This window comes from Engystomops pustulosus, chromosome 2, assembly GCF_040894005.1.
Source record: "Engystomops pustulosus chromosome 2, aEngPut4.maternal, whole genome shotgun sequence".
Classification (NCBI taxonomy): domain Eukaryota; kingdom Metazoa; phylum Chordata; class Amphibia; order Anura; family Leptodactylidae; genus Engystomops; species Engystomops pustulosus.
This window is the reverse complement of record NC_092412.1, coordinates 25,922,706-25,945,140: the sequence shown is the minus strand read 5'-3', so window position 1 is coordinate 25,945,140 and position 22,435 is coordinate 25,922,706. Positions and strand designations below refer to the sequence as shown.

The following is a 22,435-nucleotide window of genomic DNA, read 5'->3' as shown; positions in this document are numbered from 1 at the left end:
TTTACTGATATCGGTCTCAATTAGGGTCTGAAGTTTATTATAAACTTTCCAGTGAAAAAAAACTTTAGTTACAAAAGTTTTTGCCAAGTTTAACGGGGTTGTCTCAAGTTTTACTGTTATTTACCCAGCCCTAGGATAGCGATTCCATTGGGTCTGACCTTTGGGACCGCCTCAGATCACAAAAACGGGGACTGATGGAACAGCAGGTTGACGATTGATCTAGAAGCTTCTGGCTAAAAAAAATAAACATGTACTCACCTCTTCCAATTCGGCACCAGTGCTCCGGTCCTCATGTGACCATAACGGATGATCTCACATCGACTGGGGGAGATTAATCAGGGCTTGGACATCAAGAAATTGTGTTTATTGCCCCTCCAAAGCAAGTGGGCATGGAGGGGCGGGAAGTGGGGCGCGAATGTTCGACCCAGAATGGTCAATGCTAACCGTGTAATTCTACGCTAGGCGCTCTATTGTACCGGTCACCGGATAAATCAGGACACCGGAGCTTTCTGATGTATCTGTGCCGGCGGAGGGGCGGGGCTTATACCATACACTGGTCCATAATGCACACCTCCGTATGATAAATGTCCCCCAGTGTGCGTGTGGCCAATCTCAGAGGTCATGTGTACAATGAACCATTTATGGTAAGATGGGAAATGGAAGCCTTGGGAACGAGAGCATGGATGCAGGAACCTCGGGGACCTTTAGAAGGGTCAACATTTGTTTTATTTATACATTTTTCATCCACAAGCGTTTGTATCCCCATATGTTTCCATCTTTGTTTCTCTACATCCTATATCAGTGATGGCGAACCTTTTAGAGACCGAGTGCCCAAACTGCAACCCAAAACCTAATTACTTATCGCAAAGTGCCAGTACAGCAATTTAACCTGAAAACTGACCGTTTAGTTTAGAATCAATAAAATGATACATTCCCAATCAGAGGAAGCTTCCCTCCCATTGCGTTTTATTTGCATTTCAAAACTCCTATACTTGTTTCATACGTGCGACATTGAGGAAGAGGCAGCAGCCCTATTAATGCAGACTGCTAGCGCTGCATATACAAACGCAGCACTACAGTATGGGGGCAGGCTTTGGCCTGATCCAGATGCATTTCTATGGTAACGCATGCAATCAGTAACCAGAACATGGTGTCGTCCATTAAAACAATGCATTACACTGGGTTCTGGTTACCGATCATTTGCATTTCCATAGAAACACATGCGCAATCGGACCAAAGCCTGGTGGTATACACACTTACTAAGGACTGTTGTAGTTCCCTGAATCACAGTGCTGTGTAAAATTTTACAGTGTTACTTAAACAGGACAGTCTGACATTTATGGTAGGAAGAGGCAGCAGTCTTATGTTCTGACATAGGATTGGTGCTTTTTCCTACACATAAGGAGGTAGTCCTGTGTAATCAAGTATGATAAGGTAAAGTTTTACACAGGACTGTCTGAGCTTGGTTTACAGCAGTCATTTATACACTGAATGACTAAGATCAGGGCAGATTGTAGGGTCGAGTGACACAGATGGCCAAACAGGACACAGGAGATTGAGCAGATCTGAAAGCTCACCCGCTCACCTTCTCACAGCCAGAACTCTGTCCTGCAGTTCAAATCATCTGTACATCGTTCTGACAGCACGTGGAAAGGAACCATAAAGCAGACGCTGGGTGAGTATCCAGTGTCAGTGATTCCTCCCACACAACCTCTGACCTGTGACGGGCTCCGTGCTGCTGCCTGCATAAATTCTTGTAACGTGCGTTAATCTGTGAGAAGACAGCAGCGCTCCGGAGCCTGCAGTAAATTTGGTAGAGAGCAGGTACCTTAGGGACAGAAAGAACAGCTGCCTTAGCGACCAGTGTTCAGTCGGCACTGACACATTGCCTGTCCGCACCTAGCAGTGGTTGGGGGGATGGGGCGCGTGCCAGCAGTGAGGGCTCTGCGTGCCCTCTCTGGCACGCGTGCCATAGGTTCGCCACCGCTGTCCTATATGATCCTGTCTCCTGTCCTTCTTCTCACTCCCCCGTTACTGGTAGAAAACAACTGGCTGCAGCAGGAGAATCCAAAGATTATTAAGCCCCACCCATTGGGCAGGTCACACCCTCTTTATCAATGGAAATAGAAATGTTAAGCACTGGGGAAGAGGGTGGGGGCAACATAATCTTTTGTCTGTTCCATTTTAGTCAAATTTTTTTTTACTTTACATCCTATATTATCCCTAATCTCCTGTCTTCCTTCTCATTCCCCTGTTACTGGTAGAAAACAACTGGCTGCAGCAGCAGAATCCAAAAGATAATTAAGCCCCACCCATTTTTTCTACACATCCGATATTATCCCAATAGATCGGCCTCGTCTCCTGTCCTTCATCTCACTCCCATATATTACTGGTATAAAACATCAGACATTCAAAGATGGTTAAGCCCCACCCATCAGTTAGGCCACACCCTATTTCAATAAAATGAAATATTAAGCATAAATTATAACCCTCCCCAGTCTTCAGACTTGGGGGTGGAACAGGGTAAACATTATATTTTCTGTATTTTTATCAATTATTTAGGTTTACAATTCCTTTAACGCCAATATTCTCTAACCAAAATTTTTGGCCTATTACAGGAACACTAATTTGTTAAAGGAAAGCTACCATCAAAATCAAGTATGATAAGCCAGGGGCACTTACTCAGATCCAGAGGTAAACTTATCTGCTATCCATAGTCTCCTTCTTTCTAAAATCAACTTTAATAATTATGCAAATGAACCGAAAGGGCTCTGGAGGGGCCCTCCAGCCTAAAGTATCAAAGTATCAGACCTATTCAAACAAAATTATAGCAAATTGAGTTGGCAGGGTGTTGTTATACTACAACTCCTGGAGTGTCTATGGTCATGGCATGCTGGGAGTTGTAGTGTTATTTCTGTTTTTTATGTAGAAATTTCACAAATCCTGGGAACAGTATAATCCAATGAGATGCGATGGCCCAGGCCGGGGGAATATATTACATGAGCTCAGACGGAGGGAAAACACACATCTGCACGCAGCTACCTGTGACCCGCAAACCGGCGCTGATTCTTAATAATAAAATGCTATCCTGAAGGGATTACGTCTCGGCTTTCCTGCAACTCAGGAACCTTTCACTAGAGAACTTTCTTCTCCAAAAAAAACATTGCGGTCTCGGGCCTCCGAGCCTTTCCGGCCCTTCTGGTTATTCTCACAGAAAATCCATCTACGCTCCATATCCCGGGGGCCAGGAGAATTAACACGGAAAAAAAAAAACCTGGATTCAAACTGGGTGAAGGGCAGGAGTGTAATAATATATAATGAGACGTGACCCGTGACTAGTCGCATGCTGAAATAGATGGTGACCCCCTGTGCAGTGAGTTATGGTTATAGCCTTGTCTGTGGGCCCTGAATAGTTAGACAATGGATGGAGGCCTGGAGAGGATGTAGACACCAAGCTGCACCACTGCCACACATATCACCCCACACACACATCCTCACACAGAGCTGCATCACTGCCACACATATCACACCACACACATCCTCACACATAGCTGCACCATTGTCACACATATTACCACACACACATCCTCACAAAGAGCTGCACCACTGCCACACATATCACACCACACACATCCTCACACAGAGCTGCACCACTGCCACACATATCACACCACACACATCCTCACACAGAGCTGCACCACTGCCACACATATCACACCACACACATCCTCACACAGAGCTGCACCACTGCCACACATATCACACCACACACATCCTCACACAGAGCTGCACCACTGCCACACATAATACCACACACACACATCCTCACACAGAGCTGCACCACTGCCACACATAATACCACACACACACATCCTCACACAGAGCTGCACCACTGCCATACATATATCACCACACACACACATCATCACACAGAACTGCACTACTGCTACACATATTACCACACACACACATCCTCACACAGAGCTGCACCACTGCCACACATATTACCACACACACACACATCCTCACACAGAGCTGCACCACTGCCATACATATATCACCACACACACATCCTCACACAGAGCTGCACAACTGTCACATATATTACCACACACACACACACACATCCTCACACAGAGCTGCACCACTGCCACACATAATACCACACACACATCCTCACACAGCGCTGCACCACTGCCACACATAATGCCACACACACACATCCTCACACAGAGCTGCACCATTGTCACACATATCACCACACACACATCCTCACACAGAGCTGCACCATTGTCACACATATCACCACACACACATCCTCACACAGAGCTGCACCATTGTCACACATATCACCACACACACATCCTCACAAAGAGCTGCACCACTGCCACACATATCACACCACACACATCCTCACACAGAGCTGCACCACTGCCACACATATCACACCACACACATCCTCACACAGAGCTGCACCACTGCCACACATATCACCACACACACACATCCTCACACAGAGCTGCACCACTGCCACACATAATACCACACACACACATCCTCACACAGAGCTGCACCACTGCCACACATAATACCACACACACACATCCTCACACAGAGCTGCACCACTGCCACACATATCACCACACACACATCCTCACACAGAGCTGCACCACTGCCACACATAATACCACACACACACATCCTCACACAGAGCTGCACCACTGCCACACATAATACCACACACACACATCCTCACACAGAGCTGCACCACTGCCATACATATAAGACCACACACACACATCATCACACAGAACTGCACTACTGCTACACATATTACCACACACACACATCCTCACACAGAGCTGCACCACTGCCACACATATTACCACACACACACACATCCTCACACGGAGCTGCACCACTGCCATACATATATCACCACACACACATCCTCACACAGAGCTGCACCACTGTCACATATATTACCACACACACACACACATCCTCACACAGAGCTGCACCACTGCCACACATAATACCACACACACATCCTCACACAGCGCTGCACCACTGCCACACATAATGCCACACACACATCCTCACACAGAGCTGCACCATTGTCACACATATCACCACACACACATCCTCACACAGAGCTGCACCATTGTCACACATATCACACCACACACATCATCACACAGAGCTGCACCACTGCCACACATAATACCACACACACACGTCCTCACACAGAGCTGCACCATTGTCACACATATCACCACACACACACATCCTCACACAGAGCTGCACCATTGTCACACATATTACCGCACACACATCCTCACACAGAGCTGCACCATTGTCACACATATCACCACACACACACATCCTCACACAGAGCTGCACTACTGCCACACATATCATCACACACACCCTCACACAGAGCTGCACTACTGCCACACATATCACCACACACACACACACATCCTCACACAGAGCTGCACCACTGCCACACATATTACCACACACACAGCTGCACCACTGCTACACATATTACCACACACACACACGTCCTCACACAGAGCTGCACCACTGCCCCACATATTACCACACACACACATCCTCACACAGAGCTGCACCACTGCCCCACATATCACCACACACACACACACATCCTCACACAGAGCTGCACCACTGCCACACATATTACCACACACACACACACACATCCTCACACAGAGCTGCACCACTGCCACACATATTACCACACACACACATCCTCACACAGAGCTGCACCACTGCCATACATATATCACCACACACACATCCTCACACAGAGCTGCACCACTGCCACACATATTACCACACACACAGCTGCACCACTGCTACACATATTACCACACACACACACGTCCTCACACAGAGCTGCACCACTGCCACACATATTACCACACACACACATCCTCACACAGAGCTGCACCACTGCCCCACATATCACCACACACACACACACATCCTCACACAGAGCTGCACCACTGCCACACATATTACCACACACACACACACACATCCTCACACAGAGCTGCACCACTGCCACACATATTACCACACACACACATCCTCACACAGAGCTGCACCACTGCCATACATATATCACCACACACACACACATCCTCACACAGAGCTGCACCACTGCCATACATATATCACCACACACACACATCCTCACACAGAGCTGGACCACTGCCACACATATTACCACACACACATCCTCACACAGAGCTGCACCACTGCCACACATATTACCACACACACACATCCTCACACAGAGCTGCACCACTGCTACACATATTACCACACACACATCCTCACACAGAGCTGCACCACTGCCGCACATATTACCACACACACATCCTCACACAGAGCTGCACCACTGCCACACATATTAGCACACACACACATCCTCACACAGAGTTGCACCACTGTCACATATATTACCACACACACACATCCTCACACAGAGCTGCACCACTGCCGCACATATTACCACATACACACATCCTCACACAGAGCTGCACCACTGCCACACATATTACCACACACACACATCATCACACAGAGCTGCACCACTGTCACACATATTACCATACACACACATCCTCACACAGAGCTGCACCACTGCCGCACATATTACCACACACACATCCTCACACAGAGCTGCACCACTGCTACACATATTACCGCACACACATCATCACACAGAGCTGCACCACTGCCGCACATATTACCACACATGCATCCTTAGTCAGGGGCCCCCTCTAAGATCATATACAGTACAACTGGAAAACTTTAACAATAGCTTCTGATATTTAAAAATAGGTTCTGCAGCAGCTTGTGGATATCATTGTATCCAGTCTAGACAATGCTCTGTGAGCAACACACATAAGCAAATGCACAGATCTCTCTGGTAGTTTGCACAATGGGGGTCATTTACTAAGGGCCCGAATTGCATTTTACCGGCGGGTTGCGCAAATTCTTCCGGTTTGCGACGATTTTCCCTGAATTTCCACGGGATTTTGGTGCACGCGATCGGATTGTGGCGCATCGGCGCCGGCATGCACTCGACGGAAATCGGGGGCGTGGCCAAACGGAAACCCGACGGATTCTGAGAAACCGCCGCATTTAAAAAAAAAAAAAAAGTGTCGCGGGACACGCACTTACCTTCACCAAGTATAGGATGGTGCACTCCGGCAGACTTCAGCGCAGCAGCGACACCTGGTGGACATTGGAGGAACTTAGTGAATCGCCGGAAGACCCAAATCCACCGCAGAGAAGGCGTCACTGGATCGCGATTGGACCGGGTAAGTAAATCTGCCCCAATGTATCGGTGTGGGGCCTAGGCAGTTTAGCTCACAGAGCATTGTCCAGACTGCATACAATTACTTTCATTTCTCAGTTGAGAGAAGGACTAGCCATGCACAGGGATAGCAGCCTGTGAATATAACTGTATCATATCTAGACAATGCTCTGTAAGCTAAACAGCTAGACTGTTACATCTGTGCAGCCCTTACTCATGTGTTTACAGAGCACTGGACACTGTTGTATCCATTTCCAAGATACAACTGTATCCAGTCTAGACAATGCTTTGTGAGCTACAAACTCTGGTCTCCAGAATAAACTGTAATAAACTAGCAGATCCACTTAGTGTAGCTTCTCACAGAGCATTGTCTAGATTTGATTCATTTATCTCTACTTCTCAGCTGAGGACAGGGCTAGCTATGGACAGGGTGTGCAGTCTCTCTATATCATTGTATCCAGTCTAGACAATGCTCTGTTAGCTAGCACAGTTGGACTAATTTATAGCTAAATTTGTGCAGCTTCCTTATTTAGCTTTCAGAGCATTGTCTAGACTGTACGTTTCTCAGCTGAGAACAGGAGTAGATATGTACAGGGTTTACCTTATGTAGAGACAATTGCATTAAACAAGGACAATGGTAAACAGTTCTGCAGCAGCTGCACAGATCTCTCAGCTGGTTTGCTGCAATGTATCTATGTGTCTGTATTTCAGGTTGCTTAGCTCACAGAGCATTGGATACAATTATCTCCACTTCTCAGCAGATAGCAGAACTGGCTATGGACATGGTTTACAGCCAGTGTATATTATTGTCTCAAGTTTAAAAAACTAGCTAAATACATCTGCAGCTACAGATAACAATGTATCAGTCTGGAGTCCAGGCTGTTTAGATCATGGAGCATTATCTAGACAAGATACAATTCTTAGCTAAGAGCAGGACTAGCTATATACAAGGTTATAGGCAGTGGATATCTTTACATCCAATCCAAGACAATGCTCTGTGAGCTAAAGACATTCTTAGCTAAGAGCAGGACTAGCTATGTACAAGGTTATAGGCAGTGGATATCATTACATCCAATCCAAGACAATGCTCTGTGAGCTAAAGACATTCTTAGCTAAGAGCAGGACTAGCTATGTACAAGGTTATAGGCAGTGGATATCATTACATCCATTCCAAGACAATGCTCTGTGAGCTAAAGACATTCTTAGCTAAGAGCAGGACTAGCTATGTACAAGGTTATAGCCAGTGGATATCATTACATCCATTCCAAGACAATGCTCTGTGAGCTAAACACATCAGCAACTGCACAGATCCCTCTGACAGCTGGCAACAATGTATCATTCTGGAGTCACAGAGCATTTTCTAAACTCCATACAACTGTGTCCACAGAGCTCTGAATGTAGAGAGTCACTAACAGCAAGCAGAGGTCTTGAGAATAATGTAGAATTGTTCGACTTTTATATAAACAATAAAAACTAATTTCAGAAGATTTCAGGGTTAAATCTAATGGTCTTTCAAAATCTGAACGTATTCTTTCTGCCCTAAATACAGGAGGGAGAGGATGGGTGAATCCCAAGCCCCTAGAATTCCTGAGGGGGTCACCTGCTGTTATTAAAGGCTGTATCATTTCAATAATTAGGTCTCCCGCAGAAAACGGATCTCCAGTAGCATTGTACTTGTGTCACTAAACACTGTCTCTTTCATGTGAATCCTGCAGTTACCATCAAACAATCCCGTCCTCGTGATGCTTCGCATAATCCTCCCTTTGTGGTTGGAGAGGAAGCTATACCCGAGGCTTTGCCAACCTGGCTGATATAATTGGTTCTTGGCACCATGCGTATGCGCTCCTATGTCAGAACCTCCGCCGCGGTGGTGTAATCCATGTGTAAACAGCCAGATAAGATCATATCACCAGCAGGGGGAGAGGCTACTTATAGACTCTTATTAGGATTCTGTAGGTTGTATAAGATCAAAGGCGGAATCCCGGGATAAAGCGTATCCACAATGCGGCACGGAAGGGGTGGCCATTACATCGGCTTATTGTGGGAGGGAATGACGGGGCAGGTGGAGGACAAGACTGTTTTTTGATGATCATCATTAGTTTTGGGACCCAACCAGATGACAAAGGAAGAACTTAAAGGAATCCTCAAAATCCAGTAAGGGGTCGGACATATACATTAATGGCCACATACAGATGACATAATGCAGAGATATTCATCTTACTAGGGGTATACAAATTAGTCGGGAAGTGCAGTGGGGGTGCCCCCAACCATCCCCCAACCACGATGGATTCAACCGATACTGTCAGGTCTGTCCCGGTATCTCCTGAGCTCCCTGCTCCACCATTGATCCTACAGCAATCGGGAATGGGGAATACGGGGGATGACCATAGCTACAAATATGGGGGCATTATAAATTTGTGGGTAATATAAATGGCTGTGCTAAAAAAAAAGGGCATAAGTCCTTGGGCTACAGATAATGTAGCATTAGAAGGAAGATGAGCCAACAAAAAAGGGGCACTATAAAGGGGACCACAGGAAGGTTTCATAAGTATTTGGGAATAAAGAAAAAAGGGGCATTATAATATAGGGGTGACACGGGGAGGCAGTTATTATGGGTTGCTGTGTCACATAAGGAGGTCATCTCTAGGCCCCTGCAGCCCTGACCATCAAAGGCCGCACATTGGCTTCATTTTGTTCCCACCCTATTCTCGCCCTGGCACCCTCTCTCTAGCACCCTTGTCGGGAGCAGGTCCTCCATATCGCACAACTGGGTGCAACCGAGCGTCAGAACATGGCAACCAAGAGCACCCGTTACAACTTCATCGGAGAACACCTGAAAACGTCAGTGATCTCAATCACAATCGATGCCCTACGGCTGTTGTACAGGGAACACTGTGCCCTACACTGCAGTGGTAGCCGGCTCCAGGCAGCTTAAGCGCTGGTACCTGGAGAAAGTGGAGCTATGGGCAGTGTCTCCACCACAATCATCGTTGGCGCCACATCGGCATCCCTACGGTAGACCCCCCTTTGCATGTCTGTCTAGCCTGTGTCTATGTGTTATTGTCTCTAGTGTATTACATACCATAATAATGTAATGTGGTCATGTTAACCTGTAGTGTGCTGTATCACAATATTGTGTAACAATGTCTGGGAACGAGCAACATATAAGAATGTGCCCCTCGTGGTGTATGTACGCAACTGTAACGTTAAAGGAAACCTACCACCATAGATCTACCCATTAAGCTAGATCCGATGGTAGGTGCCTCTAATGTATGTAAGGATAGGGGGCTAATCCTTTGGTCCCCTTTATCTTTTTTAATCTTTAATTGTGATAATATGCTAATTTATCAAAGGGGGCGTGGAGTAGCCGGAACTGCGGCTACACGGCTACAAGGAGAGGGGAATACCCCACTTCCATGGAGTACGGCAAATTTTGAAAATTTTCTCTTGCCCATTACTGACATCACAACAAAAGCAAATTCCGAAGAAACTAGGACAATGACAATTTCGGGTTCATAGCATTCGGAGAATATTCCTCTACCCTGTAGGTAAGCTTTATTGGAATCTAGTTCACTCAGGCACCAACCAGTGGACTTAGCGAGAGAGAATGGAGGAAATAATATATCATCCCATATACTCTCCTCCCAATGACAGACATAGACTGGTCGCCATGGATGGCGTCAGCCCCTCTATTAATACTTGTTCCTCATCCATAATGTATGTAAATCGATAAGCTCAACCAAACATTGCAAAGAAACAGAACGCAAATCTTATCATACAGTCTCCCATGTAACCCATGCTTGGCTTCTGACTATTAAATGAACCCTGCTTACCTCTCCATGTCGGATAGGCTTCACATAACCTCTGGTCACTCCCATGCGGAACAAGGTCTCCGAGGCCTGAAATGAAAGAAATAAGACAAAACTATAAATGAAAAGAAATTACTGTGAAATATACATATACCATAAAAAGTCACAAAACACAAAAAGCATGTCCTTGGCTTTGTTCACGAAGGCACAGCAGTGCTTAGGATGTATGAGTCTGCACCAGCACCAGCAGAATAGTGAATGCAACTCTGTGGAAGATAATACAGGATGTAACTCAGGATCAGTACAGGATAAGTAATGTCATGTATGTGCACAGTGACTGCACCACCAGCAGAATAGTGACTGCAGCTCTGGGGTATAACACAGGATGTAACTCAGGATCAGTACAGGATAAGTAATGTCATGTATGTACACAGTGACTGCACCAGCAGCAGAATAGTGAGTGCATCTCTGGAGTATAATACAGGATGTAACTCAGGATCAGTACAGGATAACTAATGTCATGTATGTACATACATAGTGACTGCACCAGCAGCAGAATAGTGAGTGCAGCTCTGGGGTATAATACAGGATGTAACTCAGGATCAGTACAGGATAAGTAATGTCATGTATGTACACAGTGACTACACCAGCAGCAGAATAGTGAGTACAACTCTGGTGTATAATACAGGATGTAACTCAGGATCAGTACAGGATAAGTAATGTCATGTATGTACACTGACTGCACCAGCAGCAGAATAGTGAGTGCAGCTCTGGTGTATAATACCGGATATAACTCAGGATCAGTACAGGATAAGTAATGTCATGTATGTACACAGTGACTGCACCAGCAGCAGAATAGTGAGTGCAGCTCTGGAGTATAATACAGGATGTAACTCAGGATCAGTACAGGATAAGTAATGTCATGTATGTACACAGTGACTGCACCAGCATCAGAATAGTGAGTGTAGCTCTGGAGTATAACACAGGATGTAACTCAGGATCAGTACAGGATAAGTAATGTCATGTATGTACACAGTGACTGTAGCAGCAGAATAGTGAGTGCAGCTCTGGAGTATAACACAGGATGTAACTCAGGATCAGTACAGGATAAGTAATGTCATGTATGTACACAGTGACTGCACCAGCAGCAGAATAGTGAGTGCAGCTCTGGAGTATAATACAGGATGTAACTCAGGATCAATAGAGGATAAGTAATGTCATGTATGTACACAGTGACTGCACCAGCAGCAGAATAGTGAGTGCATCTCTGGAGTATAATACAGGATGTAACTCAGGATCAGTACAGGATAACTAATGTCATGTATGTACATAGTGACTGCACCAGCAGCAGAATAGTGAGTGCATCTCTGGAGTATAATACAGGATGTAACTCAGGATCAGTACAGGATAAGTAATGTCATGTATGTACACAGTGACTACACCAGCAGCAGAATAGTGAGTACAACTCTGGTGTATAATACAGGATGTAACTCAGGATCAGTACAGGATAAGTAATGTCATGTATGTACACTGACTGCACCAGCAGCAGAATAGTGAGTGCAGCTCTGGTGTATAATACCGGATATAACTCAGGATCAGTACAGGATAAGTAATGTCATGTATGTACACAGTGACTGCACCAGCAGCAGAATAGTGAGTGCAGCTCTGGAGTATAATACAGGATGTAACTCAGGATCAGTACAGGATAAGTAATGTCATGTATGTACACAGTGACTGCACCAGCATCAGAATAATGAGTGTAGCTCTGGAGTATAACACAGGATGTAACTCAGGATCAGTACAGGATAAGTAATGTCATGTATGTACACAGTGAGTGCAGCTCTGGAGTATAATACAGGATGTAACTCGGGATCAGTACATGATAAGTAATGTCATGTATTTACACAGTGACTGCACCAGCATCAGAATAGTGAGTGTAGCTCTGGAGTATAACACAGGATGTAACTCAGGATCAGTACAGGATAAGTAATGTCATGTATGTACACAGTGACTGTAGCAGCAGAATAGTGAGTGCAGCTCTGGAGTATAACACAGGATGTAACTCAGGATCAGTACAGGATAAGTAATGTCATGTATGTACACAGTGACTGCACCAGCAGCAGAATAGTGAGTGCAGCTCTGGAGTATAATACAGGATGTAACTCAGGATCAATACAGGATAAGTAATGTCATGTATGTACACAGTGACTGCACCAGCAGCAGAATAGTGAGTGCAGCTCTGGAGTATAATACAGGATGTAACTCAGGATCAGTACAGGATAAGTAATGTCATGTATGTACACAGTGACTGCACCAGCAGCAGAATAGTGAGTGCAGCTCTGGAGTATAATACAGAATGTAACTCAGGATCAGTACAGGATAAGTAATGTCATGTATGTACACAGTGACTGCACCAGCGGCAGAATAGTGAGTGCAGCTCTGGAGTATAATACAGGATGTAACTCAGGATCAGCACAGGATAAATAATCTAATATATAGCAAAAAAAAATACTTTATGTAGAGTAATTTGTACAATAAACATACAAATTGCACATAGTGAAAGTGGACACTTGGGTTGAGGTTGACCTCCATTGGATTGACCTATATCACAAAGTCTCTCATCCAAAACATCAGAAAGTTGGACCAGGAGACTCTTCTAAGACCTTTCTCAGCACTAATGAAGATTTCATTGGAAATAGCGGAACATTCCTCGCCATTGTCCGGGGTAAATGGTTTGGGGTAAGCGGGTCATTTGAGTAGAATTTACATGGTTATTTGTACCAGCGCAGACAACAATGTGCGGGTGAGGGTAGTGACCTGTACGCCCTTCCATCGGCCGTGTTAAGAGGTCTCCGAGAAGAGAACACCAACCTTTTCATGTAGATGAGACAAGTTTCTTTCATCATGGCTTTCCCTAGGAACATTTTAAGGATGTTTTAGTCAAACTAAGTACTGTGTCAATACAGCGAGGCTTTCTTCTGCGCCTATAGAAACCCACTGGGGTGTAGGACCTTCTTTTCACCTTGACTAGTGGAGAGATCTCTTAATTCCCTACCCCCCCCCCCCCCCCCCTTTCTTCCTCCTCCTCGCACCAGATGTCAAAGCCATTCATGATATAAAGCGAGTTTCGAGGGCTTGTAAAATCTGGGCCTGTGTCTTTCTGGCTAGGACCTCCACTCTACATGTATGGAGTGTCACTAAGAAGATTAACACTACAAGGGCCGCTCCACAATGGTGGCGAGGGAGAACGCGGAGGCAATGGCCGACCACCTGGAGATAGTCACTAATTGACAATCTTAAGCTTCCAAAACCATTGCATTTTGGGTATGCAATAGGAAAAAAGGAGCAGCTGGATTTCCATGTACAACACCATGGGGGTACAAAGTAAATTATCCGCAGGTCAGAGTAGGCCTCTCTCAATGGGCAGCTCAAAAGAGTTCCCCAAATCACACTCAGCCACCTTTGTATTCTCCACGTCCAGTGGGGTAGCTTTGTTTAGGTGGACCTCCAATGTTATAGATGTAATTGGGCAGCCAGAAGACTCCTCACAAAGCAATAATACAAAAATAGATGTAAGTAGTAAGCTGTTACAGACATTGGGGGACATTTATCATCAAGTTTCTGAGGTAAAATTGTCCTAGTTGCGCTAGGAAACCAATCAGAGCTCAGCTGTAATTTTATAAACAGCTGAGGGAAAATGAAAGCTGAGCTCTGATTGGTTGCCATGGGCAACTAGAACAGTTCTGCTCTAAGAGACTTATGATAACTCTCACCCATTGCCTTTAAGAATGGACTGGGAAGTCCCCTTTATATTAAAAGGGAACTTGTCAACAGGTTCGACCATGCAATGTGATTTTTTTAGAGATCTGTGTGATTATACCTCTTCATGTGTGTTTTATTAGTAGCAGCAGGACTGTTAAAAATATGGATTTATATTCCAGGTTTGTAGGTGTGTGTCCTCACACTTATGTGCTCTGTGCTCTCTACAGTCAGTGCTAGATACTGTCCCTGGGGAGATGTGTAATCCATGTAGAAATGCATAATGTTTGTGTGTGATGTTAGTAGCAGCACGACTGTGAAAAATAGATTTATATTCCAGGATTGGAGCCTCTACATGAGCAAAGGGTTATGCCCTCACACTGTTGTACTCTCGGTTCTCTGCCAGGTGTTAGGTGCTGTCCCTGTAAGGATGTGTACGGTAATCTCTGTAGAAATATGCAATCTTTGTGTGTGTGATGTTAGTAGCAGCAGGACTGTGAAATATAGATTTAAATTCCAGGTTTGCAGGTGAGTCCTCACATTTATGTGCTCTGTGCTCTCTGCAGCCAGTGCTAGATACTGTCTCTGTAGAGATGAGTAATCTATGTGTATGTGTTGTTAGTAGCAGCAGGACTGTGAAATATGGATTTATATTCCAGGTTTGTAGATGTGGGTCCTCACACTTATGTGCTCTGTGCTCTCTGCAGCCAGTGCTAGATACTGTCCCTGTGGAGATGTGTAATCCCTGTAGAGATGCGTAATCTTTGTGTGTGTGTTGTTAGTAGCAGCACGACTGTGAAATATAGATTTATATTCCAGGATTGGAGCTTCTCCATGTGCACAGGGGTTATGCCCTCACACTGTTGTGCTCTCTGTTCTCTGCAAAGTGTTAGTTACTGTCATTATAGAGATGTGTAATCTCTGTAGAGATGTGTAATCTTTGTGTTTATTGTAAGTGGCAGCAGGACTGTGAAATTTAGATTTATATTCCAGGATTGGAGCTTCTCCATGAGCACAGGGGTGTGTCCTCAAACTGCAGAGCTCTCTGTACTATGCAGAGGGTTATGTACTGGCCCTGTAAGGGTGTATAAGCATACCTTTGTGTGTGATGTTCGTAGCAGCAGGACTGTGAAATGCAGGTGTGGCCTCACACTTATGTGCTCCATGCTCTTTGCAGCCAGTGCTAGGTACTGTTCCTGTAGAGGTGTGAAATCTCTTTAGATGTGTAATCTTTGTGTGTGTGTATGTTGTTAGTAGTAGCAGCAGGACTGTGAAATACAGATTTATATTCCAGAATTGTAGCTTCTCCATGAGCCCAGTGGATGTGTTCTCACACTGTTTTGCTTTCCGGTCTCTACAGTGTTAGGCACTGGCCCTGTAAAGGTGTGTAAGCACAACTTTGTGCGTTGTTTGTAGCAGCAGGACTGTGAAATATGGCTGTATATTCCAGGTTTGTAGGGGTGTCCTCACACTTATGTGCTCTGTGCTCTCCACAGCAAATTGTTAGGTACGGTCCCTGTAGAGATATCTAATCTCTGTAGAGATATGTGATCTTTGTGTGTGTGTTGTTAGTAGCAGCAGGACTGTGAAATATAGATTTATAATACAGAATTGTTGCCTCTCCAAGAGAATAGGGGTTAGTCCTCACACTGCAGAGTGCTATGTACTGGCTCTGGAGATCTGTTTAATCATAACTTTGTGTATGTTGTTAGCAGCAGCAGGACTGTGAATGTGAATTTATATTCAAAGATTCCAAGTTCATTTGGGAATAATCCTCACACTGCTGTGCACTTAACATTCTGCATGAGACTGCAGACTTCTGATTGAGTACTACAGTCACTTATAGTAGGGGCGCAATGAGGCTGTTTAATACAGGGAGCTAAGTGCACAGCAGTGTGAGGACACACCTCCATTGCTCTTAGAGAAGCCACAATCTTTTTTGGGCCAATTTGGGCCAGGGACGCAGTTTTTAAAATTATCGGGGGTTAACCACACCATTATATAAATCCCAACCTCATTCTACAAAAAATTGCCACAAAACATCAACATAAAATTGTTTAAGTTCTGGGTTTAGAACCCGCAACATGGCAAATAATGCTGCCGATCCAAATTGGAAAATGTTAACTTTTTCATATCAAGAATGAACTATGCCCCACCCCAAAAGGCAAATCTGCTAAAAGCAGGTAAAAACCTACTATTTTGTTTAAATTTTGGTCACGTATGACATGGCATGACTATGGTACCTTGTATACAGTGGTGCATGGAATCTGAACATCCAAAAACCTCCTATCATAGTCATTAATAATAATCTACTAGGCCCCGGTCACACGGTTATAAATAAGGAGCTCACAGCCTCCCTGACTGTATACTTATAGTATGTCAGCTTCTTTATGAGACTATCTATGGGGATGATAATCACAACCGACCCCCTTCCCCCAGTAGAAATAATTCTGTTTTTGGCTTCTCATGTGCTAAGGTGATGAGGCATCATGGGATTGATATCAAATACTGTAGCAGAATTTGGAACGTAGGGAGGATAAATACGGTGCAGTAGGGGACTTGCAGAGATGGTTCTGATTCTGTGAGACTATTTGAAGTTTCACCAAAGCATCATGAGATTGATAGCAAATAATGCAGAAGAAAGTAGATAGGGGTGATAAAAAAGTGCCCCCATTCTAGCAAAGAGGTTTTGTATGTGTGTGGGGAGTATTTATCATATTCTGGTACATGGTCTGTCAGAGAATGATTAAGCCCCGCCCCTTACAATCCATTAGTTGGCTTCGGCCTCCTGATAAATCTGGTGGCCAGTCTGACGTAACAATTGTACTACAGCTGGTGCAGGCTGTAGCTAAAGCACAGGCATGGAGAGGTGTGGGAGCTGGACTGCGCCAGTCTCTACCGCTGCCTGACAAGTCCACTTGGGGTGAAGGTAGCGTGAGGGTGAAAATAGTCACAGTTCTTGGCCATGCACCAGGAGAATTGCAACTATTTCAGGGTTTGTAGGCCAGAAAATCTAGATTGATAGCAAATAATTTAGCAGAATGGTAATAGGGAAAATAAACACAGTGTACCCCCTTCTTGCAGAGATGGTTCTGTCTCTGACTGTTTGACGTTGCACCAAAGCATCATGGGATTGATCGCAAATAATGTAGCAGTATAGATTGGCGCGATAAACACAATAAAACCCCTTCGAGCAGAGATGTTTTTTTTGTCTCGGACGCTAAAGCATTATGGGATTGATAGCAAATAATTTAGTAGATTGGAGATAGGGGTCACAAACACAGGGCACCCCCTTGTAGTAGAGATGTTTCTGTAATGTTGTTTCACCAAAGCATCATGGGATTGATAGCAAATAATTTAGTAGACGCGGGATATGGGTTATAAACACAGTGCACCCCCTTTGTAGTAGAGATGTTCCTGTCTCGTGGCACCAAAGCATCATGGGATTGATAGCAAATAATTTAGTAGAATGGAGATAGGGGCAACAAACACAGTGCACCCCCTTGTAGTAGAGATGCTTCTGTCTCGTTGTTGCGCCTAAGCCGCATGGGATTGATAGAAAATAATTTAGCAGAATCGAGATATGGGTTATAAACACAGTGCACCCCCTTGTAGTAGAGATGTTCCTCTCTCGTGGCGCCAAAGCATCATGGGATTGATAGCAAATAATTTTGTAGAATGGAGATATGGGTTATAAACACAATGCACCCCCATGATGCCAAAGCATCATGGGATTGATAGCAATCTGGAGGAAAAAGAAAAAGGGAATTTTAAAGGAAGTACACATAAAGGAAGTGTATGATAAATAGTAATGAATATGAAGTGAATATGTTCTCACGTCTGCGCTCCAGAATATGATGGACCTATACAAATAATGAGGAGTAACTTCCCATCATTCCCGTGTTATGCGCTATGTTTGACATACATTATCTGTATGTAAAATGTTTTGGCAATGTTTAACGCTAGGGTCAGGCCATGGAAATCAAACATCTCTGGGAGGATGGAGGCTTTTATACAATACAGATGTCCACCCCGGCTACCGGTCACACGTAAAGAGACGGAGCGCACACAAGTTTTCCCCAAACTGTTGTAGGAGACTCTGAAACTGATTTATGATGTGCTACTGGACTACATAACACCGGCTCAGTAGCAGCAATTAAAGACAAGTTTCCAGGGAGTGTCATAATAAGAAGACAATCAGAACAAGCTGGGCATGTGCAAATAATTAGCAAGAATTTATTAAAATGTAAACAGTGGAGCGCCACTCGCAGGGTTCATGGGGGCGTCCTCCACATTCCGGAGTCCTACTCATTAGTCACATCTACGACTCCTACGTTCAAGAAAAACAAACGACGGCAAAGAGTTTTAAAGGGGTTGTCCCAATACTGAGACTTAGGCTTTATGGTGTTGTAGGATGTAAGTCACTGATGGGTGAGGTCCAACCATCGAGATCCCAATTATCATGAGAATGGAGGTTCTATGTGTCCCGTTTATGATGGGGCAATGTCACACAAGAATGTTCTCATCTCTTTTTCATGAATGGGACCACCAGAGAAAGATGAGTGAGAGTATACAGCCATCTCTGGTAGTCCAATAGAAGGTTAAGTTGTCACATGACATAAGTCCATCATCGAGATGAATACGGCGCCTGGTGATATACTGGTAATTCCATCAATGAGGAACCTATACCCTATCCTGTAGATAAGGACCATTCACACAACCCAACATTACGATCAATTTGGTCCCAATGGTTATGACCCACATTCCATAGTCCTACTCATTAGTCACATCTACGAAAAGGGGTCGTCCCCATATCCTAAGACTTAGGCTTTATGGTGTTATAGGATGTAAGTCACTGATGGGTGAGGTCCAACCATCGAGATCCCAATTATCATGAGAATGGAGGTTCTATGTGTCCCGTTTATGATGGGGCAATGCCATGCAAGAATGTTCTCATCTCTTTCTCATGAATGGGACCACCAGAGAAAGATGAGTGAGAGCATCCAGAAATCTCTGGTAGTCCCATAGAAGGTTAAGTCATGGCATGACATAAGCCCATCATCGAGATGAATATGGCCCCTGGGGATATACTGGTAATTCCACCTTTAAGGAACCTATACCCTGTCCTGTAGATAAGGACCATTCACACAACCCCACATTACGATCAATATGGATCGATGGTTATGCCCCACCTAAAAAAAAAACTCCCACTCTTCTCCAAGGCACCAGACATGGACCTTCATGTTGGAAGCTGGTTTCTCACACTGTACTCATTGGTTGGGAGTCCCGCTCTTCTCCAAGGCACCAGACATGGACCTTCTTGTTGGATGCTGGTTTCTCAAACTGCACTCATTGGTTGGGAGTCCCGCTCTTCTTCAAGGCACCAGACATGGACCTTCTTGTTGGAAGCTGGTTTCTCACACTGTACTCATTGGTTGGGAGTCCCGCTCTTCTCCAAGGCACCAGACATGGACCTTCATGTTGGAAGCTGGTTTCTCACTCTACGAAAAGGGGTCGTCCCCATATCCTAAGACTTAGGCTTTATGGTGTTATAGGATGTAAGTCACTGATGGGTGAGGTCCAACCATCGAGATCCCAATTATCATGAGAATGGAGGTTCTATGTGTCCCGTTTATGATGGGGCAATGCCATGCAAGAATGTTCTCATCTCTTTCTCATGAATGGGACCACCAGAGAAAGATGAGTGAGAGCATCCAGAAATCTCTGGTAGTCCCATAGAAGGTTAAGTCATGGCATGACATAAGCCCATCATCGAGATGAATATGGCCCCTGGGGATATACTGGTAATTCCACCTTTAAGGAACCTATACCCTGTCCTGTAGATAAGGACCATTCACACAACCCCACATTACGATCAATATGGATCGATGGTTATGCCCCACCTAAAAAAAAAACTCTTATACGGATGTGGATAAGGATGCGTTCCAACTAATAATTATGGCACCACCATGTTAGGAGCTACTCTACTTTTCTCTGTATCCATGTTTTTAGACAACCCAATTACTCATCAATATATTTGGGATATTACAAACGCAACAAATGCCTGTTAAAGGGGTAGTCAAAAATGTCAAATTTGAAAGACGGTAAGATGAAGAAAAAGAATAACGATAATGATTACATTAACTAAATCTGGTGTCCAAGTTAATCACAGTGACCTCATAGGAGAACTTAAGGATTGGCTGCTATTACTGGAGAACAGTAGATATCTGGCCAACGTAATGGGTCCCACTCTTGTCCAGGGCACCAGACATGGATCTTCTTGTTGGATGCTGGTTTCTCACACTGCACTCATTGGTTGGGAGTCCAGCTCTTCTCCAAGGCACCAGACATGGACCTTCTTGTTGGATCCTTGTTTCTCACACTGCACTCATTGGTTGGGAGTCCCACTCTTCTCCAAGGCACCAGACATGGACCTTCATGTTGGAAGCTTGTTTCTCACACTGCACTCATTGGTTGGGAGTCCCACTCTTCTCCAAGGCACCAGACATGGACCTTCATGTTGGAAGCTGGTTTCTCACACTGTACTCATTGGTTGGGAGTCCCGCTCTTCTCCAAGGCACCAGACATGGACCTTCTTGTTGGATGCTGGTTTCTCAAACTGCACTCATTGGTTGGGAGTCCCGCTCTTCTTCAAGGCACCAGACATGGACCTTCTTGTTGGAAGCTGGTTTCTCACACTGTACTCATTGGTTGGGAGTCCCGCTCTTCTCCAAGGCACCAGACATGGACCTTCATGTTGGAAGCTGGTTTCTCACACTGTACTCATTGGTTGGGAGTCCAGCTCTTCTCCAAGGCACCAGATATGGACCTTCTTGTTGGATGCTGGTTTCACAAAATGCACTCATTGGTTGGGAGTCCCCATAGACCAACCAATAGACCAATAGATTCTCTTTGCATTACAATAGGTTGGCCCCATTGTTTCTTTTGTGAACAAGACCCAATGCTCAAAACATAAAGAAGAAACCCAAAAGTCCTGGCAGCATTGGTGGAATGAATGCTACGTTTCTCTATTCTGCGATATGGTCTAGAGCAGTGGGAATGGAGTGACCACACTACAGTATTACCCTACAATGTGTTGGCTTCCAAAAGCTAGAAGTAGCAAAATTTGGAAACTTTCATTGTTCTTGAGAAAGTCCTAATAGTTTTAACTCTTAACACTACTACAACCATACAAAGCGTGAAAGGTGATTACTCTAACAGGTCCTCTACTCAAGGCACGAAGAGAATTCTGGGACTCCTTTAGTATATTCCTATATGTTTTCCCAATGGAAAACTTCCGGAAACTAATACCAGGCAGAGTTTCCCACGTGCTACAATCAGATCAGAGCTCCGGGAGGATTACATCCAATTCACGACCCGCTCTCCTTATTGTCTATACTTGGTTTCATTTTTAGCAGAAGACCATGTTTTCTTCTAGTATATTAGAAGTTTCTCATCTCACTAAGACCCTACTCCACATCTCAGCGAGTCTAATCTGGGCATTGTTTAATGG

At 44.8% G+C, this 22,435-nt stretch overlaps 1 protein-coding gene across 1 annotated transcript in view; it reads right to left on the bottom strand.

The window, feature by feature from the left end:
• The window catches only part of TMEM135 (transmembrane protein 135), a 264,465-nt gene that overhangs the window by 126,704 nt on the left and 115,326 nt on the right, over nucleotides 1-22,435 (bottom strand). The window contains exon 5 of the mRNA XM_072134070.1: nucleotides 11,188-11,253. Within this exon, the coding sequence (XP_071990171.1) occupies nucleotides 11,188-11,253 (66 nt within the window). The remainder of the gene's footprint in view (nucleotides 1-11,187; nucleotides 11,254-22,435) is intronic.